At 43.7% G+C, this 21785-nt stretch overlaps 1 protein-coding gene across 5 annotated transcripts in view; it reads right to left on the bottom strand.

Annotated features, from left to right (window-relative positions):
* Helz (helicase with zinc finger) overlaps positions 1 to 21785 on the bottom strand; it is a 145936-nt gene that overhangs the window by 38856 nt on the left and 85295 nt on the right. For all 5 annotated transcript variants that reach the window (XM_029545737.1, XM_029545736.1, XM_021212285.2 and 2 more), the window contains 6 exons: positions 18523 to 18701; positions 15999 to 16117; positions 14782 to 14927; positions 13168 to 13315; positions 4835 to 5018; positions 1616 to 1844 (listed from right to left, as the gene is read on the bottom strand). In XM_029545737.1, the coding sequence (XP_029401597.1) occupies positions 1616 to 1844; positions 4835 to 5018; positions 13168 to 13315; positions 14782 to 14927; positions 15999 to 16117; positions 18523 to 18701 (1005 nt within the window). The remainder of the gene's footprint in view (positions 1 to 1615; positions 1845 to 4834; positions 5019 to 13167; positions 13316 to 14781; positions 14928 to 15998; positions 16118 to 18522; positions 18702 to 21785) is intronic.

Genomic DNA, 21785 nt, shown 5'->3' with positions numbered 1-21785 from the left:
CACACACACACACACACACACACACACACACGCACAACCACGTGCAAATGCACACAGAATTCTGTACCCTGAAATGCATGCCTTCCCCCAGATTTTGTCATTAGTGATTATAAACAAACGGCAAGTTTTCAGACATGAAACTGATACCATGTGACCACAGAACTGCTCCTGGCTGAGCTATGAAACCTATGAGCTTTATTTCATTTTTATTTTTGTGAAAGAAAAGCTCTTTCCCTAAGCTAAGCAGCAGACTCTTTAGTTACCAGCTTTCCCTTGTAGAGGACACTATGAACATGGGGCTGCACAGATGGCTCAGGGGACAGTGAATAAAGAGCCAGTGTGGGGGCCCAGGCCTGAGGAGTGGGGACAAGAGGACAAAGGAGGAGCTGGGCAGGGACAAGGTCCTTAGCCAGCCAGAACAGTCAGCTGTCAGCTCCAAATGGAGCTGCTGAGAGACCTGCCTTGAAACCACCGGGGGGGGGGGGGGCCGCTGGAGCCACAGCTCAGTGCTTAGGGACACTTGCTGTTCTCCTAGAGGTTCATAACCACCTGTAAATCTAGAAACCTGCCCTCATGTGCACATACCCATACACAAATACACAAATAAACAAACACACACACACACACACAAATACAAAATAAAATTAATTGTAAAATAAAATAGAGTCGAGAGTAACTCTAACATCAGAAAGAAGTACCCGCCTTTAATCCCAGCCCTTGGGAGGCAGAGGCAGGAGGATCTCTTTGAGTTTAAAGCCAGTCTGGTCTACATGAAAGTTCTAGGACAGTCAGAGCTAGAGACCCTGTCTCAAACCAAACAAGCAGAAACCTTAAAAGAAAATGACTACAAAATTATCACAACTTGGAACTGAGAATTACTAGAATGTATTATATACATACATGAAATCATTTGAAATAAATTTAATCATAAATTAAGTTTTTAAGAAATTAAAATAACCACAAAGCAAGGGGAGGTGCAGGACGGGGAGAGGCAGTAGACAGTATACAATTTACACTTGACTGAAGGACACAGAAAGAGCCCAGCTCAGGCTCTGGCACTAGAGACTTTAGCCACAGGTAACCCCTGAGCTCACCCTGTCACTTCCAAAGTCAGCCTCCCTGGGGAAGCCTCCTCTGAGTGCAGCCTTTCTAGTCTCTTACCCCTAAGTGCCCCTCTTCCCTCTCTCCCTCCCTCCCCGTCCACTCTCATTTATTCAGTCAAATTCTACACATGTTCTCACTCAGTCTGTTGTCAGTCAACTTTCCTGCCCTGTGGAGTGTGACCACCACCACGACAGAGATGTCTGTGTGTTTTGCTCACTGACCATCTCCAGATTGGAAGAGTGTGGAGAGTACAGATTCACTCGGGGCCATCTGCTGCCTGCTCGCAGACTTACATACACTGAGGTCTACCTGCTGACTGCTTGCTGACTGAAATGAAGCATGCATGTACCATCAACAGACCTAAATGACAGGTCTCTCACTAATACTGGACATCAGGTAACGGTAAGCCAGATTTTAATTCACCGTGTGGTGGAACAGACAAACACATGCATAAAGATGTAAATTACTCCATACTTCTATTTAGATTCTCTCAGTTCAGTGACAGACTTACCTGCACCTTCCAATAGAGCACAGAGCAACTGGGTCGCCCACCACAGCAACCAAGGACTGTGCTCTGGTGATGGCCGTATTGAGAAGTTTGTAGTTGGACAGAAAGCCATAGTCTAAGTCCTCGGAGGAGTCTTCCAGAAGCTGCTCTTTCTTTTTAATTGGTGTCTGCTTGTGCTTGCAAGTGTGGCGTGTACGCACTGTGCTAAGAAACAGAACTCTGAACTGCTTTCCTAGAAAAACATTGAAAGAAAGACAGACCATCACTCTGCATCACTGATGCAGTACATCTTCCATCTTTAAAACCGAACTGCCTGAATGACAGGTGCTGGTGAAGACACCAGAGAACCTAACCATACACAGCTGTAAGTGTTTGGCTGCTCTGAAACTGTGGCAGTTCCTCACAAATGAACCACTGTGACCGTCTGATCCAGCAAGTCCACTTCAGACAAATCCCACCAAACGGCAAGCAAGGTCTCCATGAGGTCGCTGCACCCAAGCTCACAGAAGCCTTGATCATGATGCCAAGAAATGTGACCCAGTGAGCACGGACACTCCAGTGTGATTACACACGAGTGCCCCAGCTGAGACATGCTACGACGTGCATGACCCTCAGAGGCACTTGGTTCAGTGAACAAAACCTAGTCACAAAAGGCCACATGTAAGTTGAGGAAAAAGCCCTAACCTGGACCCCTGAGATCTCAACGTGTCTAACTCCAAGCACTTTGGGTAAGAGATACTCAGACTGTATCGCCTGCATCTAATTACCAGAGTCGCTGAGTATTAAAACTCCCACAGAGAGAAGGGAGGGTAGACCACAGTTAGCCAAGGGCAGGAGAGGAATGGAGGTATTACTTAATGGGCAGAGTTTTCCTTTGGAAAGATGGACAGTTCTTGCGATGGATGGTGGTGAGAATCCTATCTGGACACACTGAACTGCATATAAAATGCTCAAAAAGTTTCATTGTGCACATTTTACCATACACATAAAAAGAGGTTATTTTATGATTTTGTTTTGCTTTTGAAAGCATGCCAACAGTTTCTTCCTAAATTGCCAAGGCAGGCTGGCCTCAACCCCCAGTGTTAGAGTCCTCCTGCCTCAGCCTCCTGAATGCTCACATCCCATGGATGTACCACCATGCCTCACTTGATACTTTTCCTAATCATATTGCTGGAGCCAATCTGTGAGATTATCTAGGCCAGCGGCCACCCGACACAGCAGCCTTCTCCTTGAAGCAGGGCCACTCAGTCCAAGCAGAGCAGACACAGCTGACTTCCCAAGGAAGCTTTATGGAGACTGGCTTTGTAACATTTGTTTCTTACAGTAATCTAACATCCCCTCATTCTACTGCAAGGCTCCAAGTATTTGGTCTCTCTTCTCTAACCCCACATTTTCACCTGCTCCCTCCCACCCATGTGGGTAAAGAATAGAGCATCTTACATGCGCTTACATGTTACATCTTCTCTTCAAGCAGAACATTTGTATCCATTACAAAAGAACCCGGCGAAGTGAGGCTGGGATGGGACAGAGGGAACTTCTTGCTCCCCGTGATGCAGACACTGGGTTGCTCTCCCTGCTGCATCACGCACCTAACACCACCAGGCTTTCTCTGGCGCTCACCTTGTAATACTGCTTCATCTGGTTCTGGAGGCATGGTGTGGGTGAGCCGGTCCCAAGGACATGAGACCAAGCCAGAGCAGTGCTGGCAAGTTGTCTGTCTGGTGGTGCGGATAAAAGCACCAATATAGTCACAAGCTCTGCCACCACCCAGGCCCAGATCTAGGACTCTGTGGTGTCCCACCCAAAAAATCTATACCATCTAAGAATGGTTAGGAAAAGTGAAAGGGTCAGTCCTGCTATTCCAAAACTGTATGATCTCCATGGCCCAGGGCAACAACAGGACAACTGGGAGGAGTCCCAATGAGGATCCTATATTGATGGAGTCACATAGGCCAGAGATCTTGAACCAGACCAATGACTAACTGCAAAGAGTATCTGCAAGGGAAGATGTGCGGACAGAGGGGATACCGTGAGACACACTGTGACACTCTACAGTTTCAGTGAGATGTTTTCTATGCTTTATTTTGTTGTTGTTTATTTGTGTGTTCTTTATTTTGGGGGGAGATTGCAAGGACAAATGGCAGATATGAAAGGATAGAGAGATGAGTGGGACTGGGATACATGATATGAAACTCACAAAGAATCAATAAAAAGATAAAATAATAGTAACATGCTTGATATATTTAAAAGGCACAAAGTTTAAAACAATTCATTTCATGAACAGTGAAAACAAGTTTGTAGGCACCTTGTCACTTAAGGAAGCCTACAGATAACATATTTCAAATTAGTCCCCAAATGCAATACAACAGCATGTATTATTTATATGTTGTTAGGGCTGTATCATATAGATATTTGTGGAATTATATAACTATGGTGATTAAGTAAATTTGTTAATACTATCTTATTTTTAATTTCTCTCATTTTATTTTATATTTATTGATTGATTGATTGGCTTTTTCGAGACGGGGTTTCTCTGTATAGCCCTGGCTGTCCTGGAATTCACTTTGTAGACCAGGCTGGCCTTGAACTCAGAAATCTGCCTGCCTCTACCTCCCGAGTTCTGGGATTAAAGGCATGCACCACCACGCCCAGCTCTATTTTATTTTTTATTAGATATTTTATTTATTTACATTTCAAATGTTATCCCCTTTCCTAGTTTTCCCTCCAAAAATCCCCTATACCCTTCCCCCTCCCCCTGCTCCACAACCCACCCACTCCTGCTTCCTGGCCCTGGCATTCCCCTATACTGGGGCATAGGACCAAGGGCCTCTCTTCCCACTGATGACCAACTAGGCCATCCTCTACTACATATTTAGCTAGAGCCACGAGTCCCTCCGTGTGTTTTCTTTGTTTAGTGGTTTAGTCCCCAGGAACTCTAGGAGACACTGGTTAGTTCATATTGTTGTTCCTCCTAGGAGGCTGCAAACCCCTTCAGCTCCCTGAGTTGTTAATACTATCTTAATTTGGGTATTGGAACCTTTATAAACATGTAAACTTAATATTAAAGAACTTGTATCATTGCCAGCTCAAAAGAATAATGAAATTTCTTTTTTTCCTTAATATTAGATTTCTTAAAGACCTATTATTTAAGGGAATTAAAAATCCAATGTGGACACACCTTAAGACATTTGAACAGCGGGACTCATTCCAATGGACACTGACCTTGAACATTGAGCACCCTTTCCACGTTCACATCCGAGAGCCTCTTCTTCCGAAGCTCAGCTCGTATTCTAAACACCTGGTCAGCGTATGGCGTCACCACACCGATGCTGCCGTCATCTAACTTTCCCCATGCCACTGGCCACTTCCGTCTTAGCTCTTCTACACGCTCCACCACTTCAAATACCTTTAAACAAGCACACATGTTAAAATTACCACTGGTGTTTGGGTAAAGAATATGGTAACCAAAACAGACTGATATAGGATCACATTTTAGCAAATGTCTTTTAAAAATCAATCTACAAATGGGAGTAGCGCATTCCTGATATGAATATGGAAGATAACATTGTTGTCATGTTTCAAAGAGTAAAATCCTGTAATGATGTGACTAGTAAAAATACTGAAACCAAGACAATGTGCTGGGCAAGTGGCCACACCTTCCACCTCCTCTATTCTTAAAGCAAAAGAGGATAGATAGAGTGTCACAGTGAAGCAGGACAGGAGGAAAGCAACTCCACACCACCTTGGTGGTTCTCAGTCCTCTCCACAGCAAGCCAAGGAAACTACCCAACCATCCAGAAGGTTCTTACAGTCAGTGCACCAGAGTCCCAGGAGGACAAGGCCTGGTACTGTCACCTGTCCCCTACTGATCTAAGTCAACCATCCAACAGCTGCTAGGTGACACAAACCTCTGCAGGGACTAGACAAACCTCAAATAGACTTTCAGGATCTGTTCATACTTGTGATACAAGTTCCACCAGGCCATTGCATTAACTTTCTACAGTATTTGAAAAACTAGGTTGCTTAGACCCTGCTTCCTGGGTTACATAGGGTTTTTAGTATAGAATGACCTAGTAGATTGTCAAAAAGTTTCAATGTTTGGCACAGGCTAATAAAACATGTTCCTTAACTCCTAAAAGATTCTTACTTAGAAAACAGACCTGTATGTCTATGTATCTATCTACCCATCTACATACCTATCTACTTACTTTCTATCTACCTATATCTTCTGTCTGTCTGGCTGGCTGGCTGGCTGGCAAATTCAATCCGGAGCCAGAAAGACTCTAGTGGCATATAGCTAAAGTTGAAAATTTAAATGATGTCTTTTACCTATAGTGTTTATTTACTATTTACTATCATTTCTATTAGAAAGCACAGTGCTACTGCAATAAGGAATATAAAAAGCATGTCTTTGTCCAAGTGGACATATGCAGGTCAAGTGAAACATAGATACAAAACCACAACAGAGTTTTCACTGTGAAGCAACACCCTAAACACAAGCCTATTCTTTCCCTCCACTCATATTCTTACATTTTGGGTAGCATAAAATGGTATCAAAATGAAAACTGCCTTCTGACAGATCTGTTGTAAACCAGTCAAAATCAGCAAAGACACTGGAGACTGATCAAAGACCTTACAAGCAAGAAAGAAGCATCTATTTAACAAACTCTGCAGACTCTCTGTAAGATCAGTGAGCAGCTGGGGCATTTGCCCTGGGGACTGCTTCCTGAACTGTTCCAGCAGCAGTTTTCATCTCCCTCAGATCCCTGTGTTGAGGAGCTATTACAGGTGGTTTTAGCAGCCGGCAAACATTGCGGACATTCCCACAGTTCGCCACTGCAAAAGTTGCTTTGCGCAGCTGGCAGCAGCTGGGTAGAACGTACACCCTTGTGCCCACATCCTATGGCACAGGGGAGATCTGAGCAAGATCACAGGAGAATGGAAGACCCTAGTCTTCCAACTCAGCTGCCATCTGGGCCTAGAGCCAGTGTTCCAGGCTGGTCCACCTCAACATCTACTCCATCTATACACTACTGGAATGTGTGAAGGAGCAGATGCTGCACAATCAGATCCAGGAACACTATCAAGGATAAAAACCTGAAGCAAGGCTGTGATTGAAGCTGGCACCCAACAAAGGACCACAGAGCAGCTCTGAAGAGCCCGAGACCCATGGAAGTTCCCAGAGGAGACAAAGCAATGGCAGAGAAGTCTGCAGGCTCATAGTGTCCCCAGAAAACTAGAGAAGGGCAGGTCCTATGGGAAAATGCTTTTAAAAAGTGGACTCACAAAACTGGAAGGAAGGAGGGCAAAACAGAGCCATGTGCACAGGGGAAGGTGCCGAAGGGAGTGGGAGCAAAGTATACTGCCACCAGAGAACATGTCAATGTTCATGTCCAGGCTGCCTCTAATGCCATGCTAGGATCCATGGCCCTGCTGCCTAGGTGGATGACATGTTGATGTCCATGGCCCAAGCTAACACTAAGGGCCATGATGGTGTCTGTGACCTGTGCTGTAGCCAAAAACCATGTGGAATCTCATGATCCATGCTGCCACTGACTATAAAGGGGCAAGGCGGCTTCTTCTGCTGTGGTACTGATGACTACAGACACAGCTGAAAACAAGAGACATGTAAGAATTCTGTGACAACTTCTTTCCTGTCCCATCCCACTCCCCCAACAAAGAAACAATCTAAACAAGAAGCCACTGAAGAGATGAAGAGAACTCTTTAATTGTGATAAGGATGCTACTGGAGCTCTCCCCAACTGATGGCTTCTGGTGGGCGCGAGCAGAGGATGGTCACACTCAGTTCTCTTAAGGGGTTGGTCACTGGGAGTTTGACCGTGCTCCAGTGAATATATAGGCAACACAAGTTGGACTTGATATATTTTTTTCTCCTTTTGTTTTGGGGGAGGTCACAAGGGTGGGAGTGGACTGGGAAGTGAATGTGATTGGGGTGCATTATATGAAATTTCCAAATAATCAATAAAAACATTAAGTTTAAAAAACAAACAAACACACAGGAGAAGAGGAAAGTCCTTCTCAGGACAGAAACCCTACTCTATGTCCACTCAGCAGCCAGTGAGCAACAATGGCCTCAACTTTCCTTGGTCTAAATGCAGTAGATTCTACTGGAGGCCAGAGAGAAGGCTCAGCAGTTACCAATCCTTTCTCGTCCTCCAGAAGCCCAGGTCTGGGCCCCAGCAGGCAGCTGACATGCACCTGGACGAGGCCCCAGCTGCAGAGCCTCTGACCCTTCTGGGCACCACAGGCATCTGTACTCAGCGCTCATACCTATACTTGGACACATAGGCAGTGACACACACTTTTCATCCCAGCATTTTAGAGGGAGAGGCAAGAGGATCTATTGTTCTGAGTTCAAGGCCAGCCTGGTGTACAGCGTAAGTTCCAGGACAGCCAGAGCTACACGAGAGATAAAGATAACAGCAAAAAGCAAGCCTCACAAGCTGGCAACACTCTGCCAAGAAACCCAACTTCAGCTAGATCACATCTGAAGGAATTTGTGCCCCGAAAGCTTGAAAGACACCTGAGATGAAAAAAACTACTCCAGCAGCATCCAACAATACCTGCTGATGGAGGGAGTCAGCAAACAAGACGCAGGGCAGGGTGCACAACCCAAAGTAAGAAAAGCTAATGAAGAAAAATTACCAAAAGAACATCATTAAGTTCCAACATGTGACTAATATTAGAGAAGATCAGATGGAGAAAAGAAAAAATGCATTAAATACATTCAAAGAAAACTGGTAGAAAAGCTTCTGAGAAAGAGACAATCAGAGTGACCCTCACTGAGCCTAGGTTATAGCCAAGAGAATCAAAGTCAGCTTGCAAGAGATGCCATCACACCTGACTCACCACTGCACTGCTCACAGACAGCTGTCCACGGATGGAGTAACAAAGTGTAATACAAATAGAAACATACAGACACACAAGTGTGGTTTTATTCAGCCATCAAAAAGAAAAAAAAAGTGAGTTCCAGGACAGCCAGGACTACACAGAGAAACTCTGTCTCGAAAAACAAAACAGAAAGAAAGAAAGAAAGAAAGAAAGAAAGAAAGAAAGAAAGAAAGAAAGAAAGAAAGAAAGAAAGAAAGAAAGAAAGACCAAAATGCTAGGTTTTCTTTTGTGGGGTGAAGGCAGGAAAATGGATGAACTAGAGATCACTAAGTCTGGAACAAACCAACCTCACAAAGACAAACAGCATATGTTATCTCTCACAGGTACGATGTAGGGGGAGAGGAAAGAGAACATTTATCGGGAATAAGAAAGGGGAAGAGAGGAATAAACACGACCAGAGTAATTGATATCCATGCATGGCAATGCCATAATGAAACCTGTTCCTCTTTAGTGATGTATACTAATAAAATTGTCCAAGGATGCATATGCCTTTTATCACAGCACTCAGGAGGCAGAGGCAGGTGGATCTCTTGTGAGTTTGAGGCTAGCCTGGTCTACATAGTGAGTACCAGGATAGCCAGGGCTGCACAGAGAAACCTGTCGCATATGTGATTGAAAACACATATAAGAATAGTGAACCTGTGCACCCAGACATAGTACCGTCAAAAGGCTCAAAGTCAAAGACAAAAGTGAAATCTTGAAAACAACCGTATTTACAAAGGGACTCTAAGACGAAGATATAACTTCTCATCAGAAAAGAAAAAACAAAAACAAAAAAATGAACAAACAAAAACAGAGGCCAAAAAGAGAAGGGAATTCAGCATGGAGGGGAAAAATGACCAGCAATCCTACATCCAGCCAATGACCAGCAATCTTACATCCAGCCAATGACCAGAAATCCTACATCCAGCCAATGACCAGCAATCTTACATCCAGCCAATGACCAGCAATCTTACATCCAGCCAATGACCAGCAATCCTACACCCAGCCAATAACCAGCAATCCTACATCCAGCCAATGACCAGAAATCCTACATCCAGCCAATGACCAGAAGAAATCCTATATCCAGCAAATGACCAGCAACCTTACATCCAGCAAAACTTTCAAAACGGGGGCAAAATAAGACATTTCCAGATAAACAACACCTGAGAGAATTCCCTATTAGCAAAATAACTGGCCAGAAATGCTAAAGAACATTCTTCAGTCTAAACCCAAATGTCAGCACACAGCAGTGCACATCCACAGAGTGCCACTGAGAGTGTGACCCTGAGCGCCACCAGAGGCAGGGCACAGCTGTTCCTTTCCTTCCTCCTCTCAACTGATCTAAGAGCAACTGTAGAAAATAATGACTGCCAAGCTACAACATGTATCAGTGCACTATGTGTAAGCACAAAAGAGGCAGGTGGGAAATTATGCCAGGGGGCTCACACAAACCCATACAGAGAGGTGAAGAGATCGCAAACACTCCGTGGATATTATATAGGCAGGTGTGTAGCTCGGTGGCAGGACACACAGCTAGCATGTTCAACATCATGGATCTCCCCTATAAACGGGGAGTGTTGATGTAATAAACTCTGTATATTTGTCCCTTTTCTTCTCTTGGAATTTTTAAAATAGAAATACGCACACACAATTTATTAAACACTGACACAGTATGTATGAAAATAAAAGCTGAAGGGGGGAATGTGGAGCTATGTAGGGGTTTCTCCACATCACTGAAATTTAGTTAGATATATCTGAAATGGATTCCGACTAGATATATACTGCTGGCCTTAGAGACAACATTAAACAACTAAATATATAATGCGCGTATGTCTGCTCATACACTTACTTAGTTAAAATGAAATTTTCCCATCTGGGCTGACAAGGACCCCCAACCATAGACTATCTAACAAAATACCAGCACCAGCAACAAGAAATCCTCTTTTGAGTTACCAGTCAAGGTTGTCTAAAAGATTCCCAACACAATATATAGACTTCAGCTATAACCCGGAAGTGGAAGATAACCCCGACTGCTGAAGCCACCATCCACTTTGGACACAGGACCCAGCTGGAGCAGAGCTGAAACCTCCCTGAGGACTAGCTTTCATGGTACAAGAAAGCACCATGCAGTCTCCCCAAGGAGAGCAACCAATGGTGCCATCCAGGTATGAACCATAATGACCAGCATGACATGCTAACCCCCAGGGTACGATACTGGCACACATGCCTTAGCAGTAACCAACAGCTCGAGAGTTAGACTTAAGACCCATCCAACCCATCCAATCATCATTCCCGGTGTTGGAAACCTAGCCACCCACCCAGGAGAGTAAAGTCATGGACCTCAGAGGAGAAACCACAACCAACATAATCCTGCATAGCTACATTCTAAAATTACCCTTAGATCCAGATAGAAGTGTGACCGCACTCTTCAATCAGGAAACTTATCACCATTACAAAAAAAAAAAAAAAACACAATTGATCAAAATGCAGAGTTGTAACGTCCAGTTCCAACTGATACTTATCCACAACACAATTCCTGCTCCTAAGGCTCAGGAGTGGAAAGATTGTAAGAGCCAGAGAAATACAAAGTTTGCTATGAGAATCTGTCTCCTAAAAACAGCCAAGAAGCTAACACATAAAGTGTCACCAAACATGACTGCGCTAAACATGACCTGAACAAAGATAACACCAACAGACATGCTAACACGGAAGGGGGAAGTTCACTGGGCCTCAATCCTAGACCAAGAATCATAGGCAACTGCTGAGAGCAGGAGAAATAGCCTTCCCCAGGGAGAAGCACATTAATTGGTTACCCAGTACCAATGGCCAGCCCCAAGAACATACAGATGAGTAAGTTTATGGAGACTAAACAGGTTGCATTTATATAGTTAGGGACAGAAACAGATATAGAGATAGAGACAGACAGATGGACACACACACACACCAATTAAGGAAAAAAGAGGAGGTCAGGAATTTCAAAGACAGTAAGGGGATATATGGAGGAGAGGCATTGAAGGGAGGAAAGAGAAGAGGAAAATGATATAGTTATAAGCTAAAAATAAAAGTTAAATTACAAATAATAGTAGTAAAATAAACAAATACATTAGAAACCAAATATTCATGTGTACATATAAATAAAATAATTAAAGAAAAGCCCAGCATGGTGGTACATGACTTTATCCTGGCATTTGGGAGGCAAAGGCAAGCAGATCTCTTTGAATTAAAGGCCAGCCTGGCCTATACAGTAAGTTTCAGTCAGGATACACAGTGAGACTCTGTTTTGAAACAAATGAAGTCTAGTCTGTAATGCAGGGGATATAAATAATGATCAAAATATATTACATATGTAAATGAATTAACACCATTAATTATCTAATATACACTTTAATTTTTTTCCCTTGTAATTCAGCTACAGTAAATCAAAACCTGGTTTTCTATCCATGGAAGAGCCCCTGGGCAATGTACATCAAAATATTGACAGCAGTAACTCAGAACTGAATAATCATGTCTTGGTTAAGTTCAAAGTCATTTGAAATTTCTCTAGTTACATGTCTGATATTTAAAGGTCACACAAATGTTGTCTTTGTATTTTCATATTATAAAATTAATTCTTTTCCAAAGTACTTTGAATTAAACTGGCAGTCCAGGAGAGCTGTGCTATACACATCCTGGAGCTTGGAAAATACCTGAAAACAGAACGGGAAGAAAAATGGCCCATTGCCCTTCTGATTGAATACGATCCCTTGTAGATATGATCCCTGGTGCCACATGAGGGCCACCGAACCTTCTGGATTTTAGGTGTCAGCCCTCCCACCTATCATGACCAGGCCAGTGGCTTCCAGCCTGGGGACAAAACAACAAAGGAGAGCCGAAGGCCACCATTAGCTTTGCAATATCTAAGGAAAAGTTTACCTGTTAAAATTAAATGGTACAGACTAGTGAAAATGTCAGGCTCCCTGGCTTGGGCTAGGGTTTGGGCAAGTAGCACTGATGGCTTTCCTACACTGGATTCTAACTATAACCCTCTGGGATGTAGGAGTTCCTGTTAGGTAACGAAAGCCATTTCTCGGCAAACACGAGTAGAGATTAGAAATTCGGTCCCCAGAGACAGAGACAGCCACACACTCCCTCCACCTTCCTAGAGCCTGTGACAGCCAGAATCTTAACCTCAGGGTTCCCAGGCTGCTTTCCTGTGAGCAACCCTTCAGGACACCCACATCCTCTCTGGAAACCAGAAACTGGAAAAGAAAGCCAGGAAGGCTCAGATGAATGAGGCCGTGAGGTCAATGCTGGTGACCATGTGGTCTCTCTGAAGCACAGGACTCTGGGATTCAACACTTCCTCATTCAAACTGGTCTCCTTTTTGTCTGAGCAAGAAATTTAATCAGTCTTGAGACAATAATGCTCTATGACAGAATACGTTGGCTTTTCTTAACAATGTTGCATTTTCTGTTTTAACATTACTACAAAAAGAAAATCAATTTTTTTGCTTCTTGTAGATTCATTTAGATAGATAGATAGATAGATAGATAGATAGATAGATAGATAGATAGATAGATAGATAGATAGATAAAGTTTACTCAATTTTCTTGTAAAAGAAATCAACCCTGAATCCCAAGCGAATGCTCACTAGAATCAGAGCAGATATAGGAAATCGGCACCTCTGCATTGTTGTAGAATGCCGTGCTGTTCTTCTCTTGGACGTCCTCCCCCCGCGCCGTAAAGAACGTGAGTGGATAGAAGTCCTTGTGCGCTGGCTGCTTCCCACTGGCCATCAGCTTCCCCTCATAGAAAAGCTCAGAGGTGTAGCTGCAGAGGAAGCAGAATAGAGGCATCTGTCAGCCAAGTCTACTTCACCTACAAAGACTCCGTCCAATTCCAACACTAATTCATGCCCACAATTAATTTTGTCCCAATGCTGAATACCTGGGACGCCAATGATTTCCTAACAACACTGACAGTGGTAACAGAGAAGAAGGTCCCTATGACACCATTGTTAAATGCATTAATTTTGTAAGAAATGAAGCCGAAATACAAAGGCAATGAGGAAGGTCCACTCCTAGCTGAACACTGCTCTGTGAGGAAGTCCCCTAAGCTGCATGTTAACACATACTCCCACTCATGTGTCTCACACAGCCCCAAGTGTCACTAACAACTGTCTGGTCAACAATGGACCCCATGGCCTACACTGGAACTGAAGTCTCCTAGCACAACCAGCACACAGCGCCAAGAAGTCCCTGTGTCCGTGGTGATGCTGGAGCAAACCAACCCACAAAGGACAGGGATGCACAGTACATCCTACTCCAAATGACTGCATGATTGCTCTATGCTCTTGTTGTATTTTATTATTTCAGAGTGTATTCTTCTGCCTGTAAAAAGACCCCTCAAAAGGGCCCTGTCACATCACACATGCGCTTCATGTGCCTCGTGTTTCTTCTTCCACGAGACCGAGTTAGGAGACAGTGACACTGTTTACATTTGTGAGAGGCACTCTATGACGTTCACATAATGACAAAATTTAGTGACAATCCTCAGACTACATCCTATACATAAGGGATGTGTGACTATACATACAAACACAAAAACACATGGTATCAGATACAAGGCACCAACTGCAGTCTCCAACCTTGCCAAAAACCACGCTGTCTAGTCCTGAACACACCACTGCCTAAGAATGGCCGGCAGCCATGGAAGAGCAATGTCACTGCAAAAGATTACAGAACTGCTTCCAGGGAGACCTGAAGTGGCCTCCACAGGCATGACGAAACCAGCATCGCTGGCGGTAGGAAGCTTTTGCAGAGTCTGTTTCTGACGCTCGGCCCCTCAGCCATGTGCTGCTCACAGCACTGGCCACCCAGCTGTCCTGCAGATGTGCCTCTCACACGTGCACTGTAGTTAAGGGGACTCTTTTTAAAAGTCAACGTTAGAGGTTTTCCCCTTGCATTTCCTTTCCCTTCTCTCAGAACATATAACAGAGGTATGCCAATTTTCATATAGATTACATATTAATTCATAGGAAAATCTATCTATATAAAAATTCATAGAAAAATATTTCAGGCTCAGTGAAGCCTTAAGTTTTAGTAATCAAACTGCCTTATTTCTTACGAAAAATCACAACTCTGGATTTTCATGTATTCTTTTAAAAACAACAAGTTAGGCAAAGTCTGAAACCCCCAAAAGACCACAAATAAATCACCTGTGCCTGGCCATGTGCTTGCCGGGTTCCCTCCCACAGCCCACAGGAAGTGTGAGTCAGGGGGACAGCTCACACCTACTTGATGATAGCTTCATGGGAACGATAGTTCTCACAGAGGAGGATCCTGCATGGAAACTCGGCAGGGTAATGCTCGTAGAGTCGGTCAAGTAACGAAACATGAAGGTTTCTCTCCCTGGCAAACTCACTGTAAACAAAAGGACTGAGCTGTAACAGACAAACAGACAAAGAAAATTTAACCAGATTACAGAAATAGTATTTTTGAATCTACTTAAACACTAAAACTTATGTATAACTTAACATGCTAAGTGCAGGAACAAGCCAAAAAATAAAAACAAAAAACAATTACTCATTTTGTCTACAAACCATTTTACTACTACTCCATGGAACCAGACTAGAAATCTTGCTTCGCAGTGTAGCACTGAGTCTACAGCAATAGTGTCTACAGAGTCCCTCCCACGTAATGACTTACTAATTTAAAGAGCATAAATCGTTACTTCACCAAAACCAATCAACGGCTTTATACCAGTGCTAAACTCGTCACTGACTACCAAAGGCCGGCAACCCTGAAAGAGAAGATGATGGAACGCAACCTGCACAACTGCTTCCACAGAGATCTGAAAAGGATTTCACGGGCATGACAAGACGAGTATCACTAACTTATATGAAGCTATTATAATAAACTGGGGGCTGGTGAGATAGCTCTTGATGAGCTGAGTTTGATCCTGCAATCCACGTGGTAGAAGGAGAGAACTGGCAGCTGCAGGTTGTCCTCTGACCTCTGTATGGGCACCATGTATGTGTGGGCACATACACACTAAGTCAATAACACTTTTAAAGGATTTGCTTAAAAGTTAAAATAATAAATTCAACTGGATATTGTGGCACACATCTGTAATCACAGAACTTACATGAAGCCATGCTTTGAGGCCAGCCTGGGCTACATAGTAAAACTTTTTCTCAATAAATAAGTAAATGTCTCAATAGACAGATTAGATAGATGATAGATAGATAGATAGATAGATAGATAGATAGATAGACAGACAGACAGACAGTAAGTACTAATATAAGCAAGTACTAATATTAACAATCAACAAGGCTTTCTTCCATAATGAAACCCACTACTCTACATGCTAACCATAAAAATTAATTCTAAAAGTTCTGGAGTGAAGGCTCATTGGCTAAGACACTCACAGGTATTACAACTGGTGTTTTAGAAAACAGAATATTGAACACCAAAACCTAACTCACAAGACAGTGACTAAGATGACACCTTACCTGCATGTGATCACCAGCCAAAACAATCCGTGTGTTCTTAGTAGCTAAGGCTAGAGGCATAATGGTCTCACACTCCATGGCCTGAGCAGCTTCATCTAACAGAACGTGCGTGAAGAAGCCTAGAAGGTACAACACAGGAGCACACTGTCACAGGGCAACTGCTCTCTGCGCTGCTAGGTAAAGTTTGATTCATTAACCCAAATCATGACTACTATAAGGCCAACCTCAATCCAGACAAACAGTTGTCTTTTAAAAGAAATCCTGTTTTAAACTGGATTTCTTTTAAAAGACTGGGGCTGGAGAGAGGACACAGAGGTTAAAAGCCAATGTACTGCTCTTTGTTGAGGACCTGAGTTTGTTCCCCAGCATACATGGTGGGCAGTGCACAACCACATTTAACTCCAGGAATGTGACAACTTCTGGACACTGGGCAACTTCACTTACACATCTATGCACGCGTGCACACACACATGCACACATGAAAAATAAATGTTTTTAATGTTTTTAAAGAAAAAGTTAAAAAGAATAACTCTGCTTTCTTTTGTTAACATTTTCTCAGGAACTGCATGAATCACCAAACACCAAACTGTCGCCCACTTAAGCAGGCCCCGCGACTGCCTGCCTCTCATCCCAGCACTTCAGAGGCAAAGGCAGGCAGGTCTGAGTTCCAGCCTGCTTTACAGAATAACTTTGGGAACAGCCAGGGCTATATAGAGAAACCTTGTCTCAAAAAAACAAAAAAGAAAAATGTAAAGGTGACAAAGCAAATGGAAGGAAAGAAAGGGCAATTAATTAACTAATTAATTAAAATGACTTAGTTTGAGTCTTAGTTCTGTTGACTGTAAGATAACCACCATAGGATTTGAGTGAGAATGGACTGGAATAAAACGTAACAGCACCTGGAGAGCAGTGAACACAGCTCCATTCCAGCCCTTCCCAGCCACTCCCCTCTCCCAAGCGGTGCTGCATCAGCCAACTGTCTACATGCCCGGTGTCAGCATCTAGTCGGAGGGAGAGTAAGCATTCCCAAGCTGGCCATCACAGAGCCCCATTTGCAAAGATGCTGCCACTGTGTCCTGACCTCTGAAACACATTCTTGGATTGCCTCACGGCCAACCAAGAGCTACAGGCAGGGAGAGGAAGTCTCATCCAATGGGGGGCTTCCTTTGTAGCCAGGCTAGTCACCGCCTTTATCAATTCCAAATCCTTTTTACCATTAAACCTGGCCTCAATAAGGAAAAGAAAAAGTTGGCTGCCAATACCTTCATTTAAGATAAATGTAACCTTTTATCTTAAACTGGGTGGGGGTGGGGAGGGTGCTCCAGGTGTCTATGCCCTGGGCCAGGTGCCAGGGAGCAGCCTGTGCCATCCAGGACTCAGACCCACAGTAGAGCGTGTCAGTGGCTTTAAAGGCAATTCCCACAGGAATGGAAAAGTCATGAGCAGTTGACAATTACAGGGAGAGCAGGGACAGCCCTGCTGAAGAGTGAGCGTGCTAAAGCGATGATCATCTTCTCATGCTCAAGTTCTACCACACTCAACTCCCCAGCTTAGATTTGTGTGCTCATATACATCAGACTGAGCTGGGCAGGCTGGCACACACTGGGAAGCCTAGCACTCGGAAGAATGTGAGCTTAAGGCCAGCCTGGGCTAATAGCAAGCTCAATGCAAGCATGAATAAATATGAAGTAAGACCCTGTCTCAAAACCACAAAAATAAAACGTTTAAATAAATGAAGAGTGATTTTTATATAGTCCTAGCATGTAAGAGTGAAGGGTGCTTATTGCACCCACACAATAAGCAGGGCATCCTGCCTATACCTGTAGGCCCAGGGAGATCACTCAGGCTCACTGGCTTCTAGCCTAGTCAAGAAAACATGACCTCAGATACACGGAAGATTCTGCCTCAAACGAATAGTCAGAGAGGGACAGAAGAGACACCTAAAGGGCTCTCTGGCTTCCACAGACACACACATGTGTATGTGCATGGAGTCACCTGTGCATGGAGACACACAGACACAGGCATATGTGCACACGAGCCCCGCCTCACTCACACACACACACACACACACACTCGCGCACTCAACTTGTGCATGCAGACAAACAGGCACACTCTACCTCACCTGTGCATGCAGACACGTAGACAGGCAGACAGACAGACTGACACCATAGTTGCTATTTCTACATTACATGATGCAAAAGCAACTTAGCAAAAACCTCAACAAAATCTCACACACACACACACACACACACACACACACACACACAGTCCAAATTTGAACTGATCACTAGTGATCACCAACTAAAGAACAGGTGAAATGGCAAATGTTTTTCAGTCAAGGGCCAAAGAGTTTCTGTCCCTGCAGAAGATCCTGCTGTAGTTTTGCATAATAAAAGCAGCCGCAGACAAGAAACAAGTTAATAAGTGGACACAGGCAGCTGCATTCCGATGAAAGAGACCTGGCCAGATGTGGCCCACAGGAACCTGTCACTGGGAGACAGCCACCTGTGGCAAGTGGGCATACCAGGTTCCAGGTCCAGCTGGCAGAGGTACTGGGAAGTGTTCAGGGTGACCACCACCACTCGATGTTTAAGAATATCTTCCTTCTGGGGCATCTGAAAGGTGGAGTGTGTGCTTGAAATCAAACAGTACTGATGCACGACTGGGTGGACAGTCTTCACCCAGCGATTCCGGAAATACACCCTACGAGAGAAGATGGCACCTCCTGTTAGAGTATTCATAGTCACTGATTATTAAGACACTACACTGTCATTTAAGAGCACAGAGCCAAAAAATGAACAAATGAATCCCATAATGATTCCAACCCTCTCAGAGTCTAAGTCTGTAGTAGAAAGCTGCCACTATACATCCGTGATGACCTTCCCTATCAAATGTTTTTACAAGATTTCAACATAAAGCATAGTTGCCACCACCTACCTAACTTTCTAAGTATCCCGATTAACCTCGCAACAAAATTAGCACACAAATACATGTTTTATGAGCAATGGTTTTAAATTAAGTTTGAAACCTTCCATTCTTAAATTACCTTTTTCAATTACAGTCTTACTAAAATGTATTTGACTCTGATTTTAATTATTTATGCTACCATAACCATGGAATTGTATGCTTAGGATATTTTTACTTTAGAACAGTTTGTAATAATTTTACTTCAGAAAAGTTCTTAAAATTATTTAAAAGGCCTCTGCCTTGGCTTCTGGAATCTGAAGATAAATTTTTGAATAATCAAAAACTCTAAATGCAAATCTTAAGACATGTCATCTTTTCAAGTAACTATAGTAGAAAATATGAACAGGCCTCAGCTATAGACTACTCTGATGGACAGCTACAACCCATATATCCAGCCTCCACCATCCCCATGACAGACCTACTGGCTGCTGACTATGCTATAGCGCACAGGCAGAGTGCACAGGGCTCGGGAGCAACCACAGCGGCCTTGGCTTTGCTTTGGGTTTGATAAAAAGCCATCAACTGGACAGGGCAGCTGTAATAACTCATGTCACTAAATTCTCTGATCTCTGGGCATAATTTACTTAGGCAGAGCTTAAGGGTGGCACACTTAACAACAGATGGGAGTAGGGTTTCTAGCGTGTGCTGGCTCCCGTGATATCAAAAGCTACTCCTGTGGCCAACTTCAATGCGTCTGCATGGTGTCAATAGACATGAACATGGAAAGACGAGCTCATGATGGACCCTCATAATCTCATACATGTGGATTCTAACCCGGTCCTGAGGGGGGGAGGGGAGAGCAGGGAACAGAAGCAGCAGGGAGCCACGTCAGGTTAGTGCCAGGGTGAGACGAGAGTGGCTTGGGTAGCAGCAGAAATATACAACCTGGATCCACTGGATATGTTAACAGAATGCAACTAGATATATTCATAAATGAACTAGTGATAAAAATTAAGGCAATGGATGATTTGGTTTTGTTTTGAAACAGAGTCTGAGCCAGGCTGGCCTCAAACTCACTACACAGTGGCAAGAGAACGATCCGCCTACTGTCCACTGTCCCTCCCTCCAAGTGCTGGGTTACAGCCACCTGCCTCTGGCTTTGGAAACTGCACGAATGGCAGTAGTGTTTACAAAAGTGGAGAAAGAAATAAAACAAATGTAGCAGTTTTCAAATTAGAGTATTAACAGTGGCAAATGATGCTTTTAAGTTCACTATCCAAAATATACAACTGAGAATATAAATATAACTCAGGGTAAAGCTTATAATATGCTCAGAGCCCTGGGTTCCCAGCACCATTGGGGGGGGGGGAGACATACATAAATATACATGTGACAGCATATTTATATATTTCCTCGAAACAAAACAATCCACATGTTCCATATGACTTAAATTAATCCTTAAAACAGCAGCAGATGGTCTAGTATATATAATTTTAATTCGCTGGGGTCTTGTACATGTAATAAACTTATATACAATAAGCAACTACAAATGCTACTACTTAGAACAGGAATTGTCAAGAACTGATGAGCCCCCCCCCCTTTTTTAAAGCAAATGTTTCTTTAAAGATTACCCAAAGGGCAGCTACTGTCCACTCATGGAGCAGCGGTGCACTTCCTCTGGATGGCCAGCCCCACTGCACTGCTTGGAGCCTTGTCCTCAGAGCCCCTCCCAGAAAGGAGCCCGCTTCCTTCCTCCTTCTTTTCCTTTATCTGTTTTATAACTTCAAGACAAACTTTCACTGTAGCTCTTGCTAAGTCCTCACCCAGCCAAGGCTGGCCTCAGATCAGCAGTAATTCGTCTGTCTGGCATCACAAGTGCAGACCACAGCCACCTGCGGGTCCCATCCAGCTTTTTATGTGCCTTACAAAAACAACTCAATTCTATTTCTTTTTGTTTGTGCATGTGGGGACAGAGGAGGTTTGCATGTGTGTGTAGTACAGGCACAGTTGTACAAATCTCCCAATTCTAAATAAAATAAAAACTGAAACTCAAACCTAAAATGTCTAAAAACTCCATATATTTTAGGTTCAGCACAATTGACAAGTACAAGGAATTTCATGATTTCTAACCCTAACGTGTGCCTCCCCTATTTACTAATGTGTTACTCAATGGCTGCTCCAACTATCTCCCAGGGCCACATCTACACCAGAGTGCAGGGAAGAGGCCGGTCTGTGGTCAGCCTTGCTCCCTAGCGACAGCCTGTGTTCCTTCTCAGTCATGTGTGGACATCTGGTGCCCTCTTGTGTTCTTTCTGTGGCATTCCAGTAAAGCTGATTTCTTGCCTGGCTAGGGGTACAGCAAGCCCTTGCCTAGCACAGACAGGCTGTGAGGTTCCAAAACCCTCAGACAAAGCTCATCTTCCAGAGCAGTGACTCATTCTTGTCCTCTCTGTCTGTCAAATCTCTCGCAGTTATTACTGAAGAGGAAAACTATCAGTTAATCTGAGCTAATGCTACAGTGAAGCCTACCGCTGAAGACCACCGTTCGGCCTCTGCTGCAGGGCAGCACCTTTCCTAGAGAGAAACCACGGTGGATGTTCAGGGCTGCATAAAAAAAACGCTCGGGGAGCTAGGCATTTCCCCATTTTCTTGTTTACTACATGAAATAGCTTGAACCTTGCATTGGAAAATAAATTGGTTTTCTACCTTGGACTCAACAACTCTCAGAGTCAAGAAGAAATGAAATCTCTACTGCGGGTGGGGCAGGTTTCTTCATTTGGGCCAGTCTGACTACACTACTGGAAAATCAGTTACTATTACACATATACAGATGCATCATGGTGGATCCTCAAAGCCCAAAATAATTCCACATGGAAAGAC

This window comes from Mus pahari, chromosome 14 (assembly GCF_900095145.1).
Source record: "Mus pahari chromosome 14, PAHARI_EIJ_v1.1, whole genome shotgun sequence".
Lineage (NCBI taxonomy): Eukaryota > Metazoa > Chordata > Mammalia > Rodentia > Muridae > Mus > Mus pahari.
The sequence above is the reverse complement of the archived record's forward strand: the minus strand, read 5'-3'. Positions and strand labels throughout refer to the sequence as shown.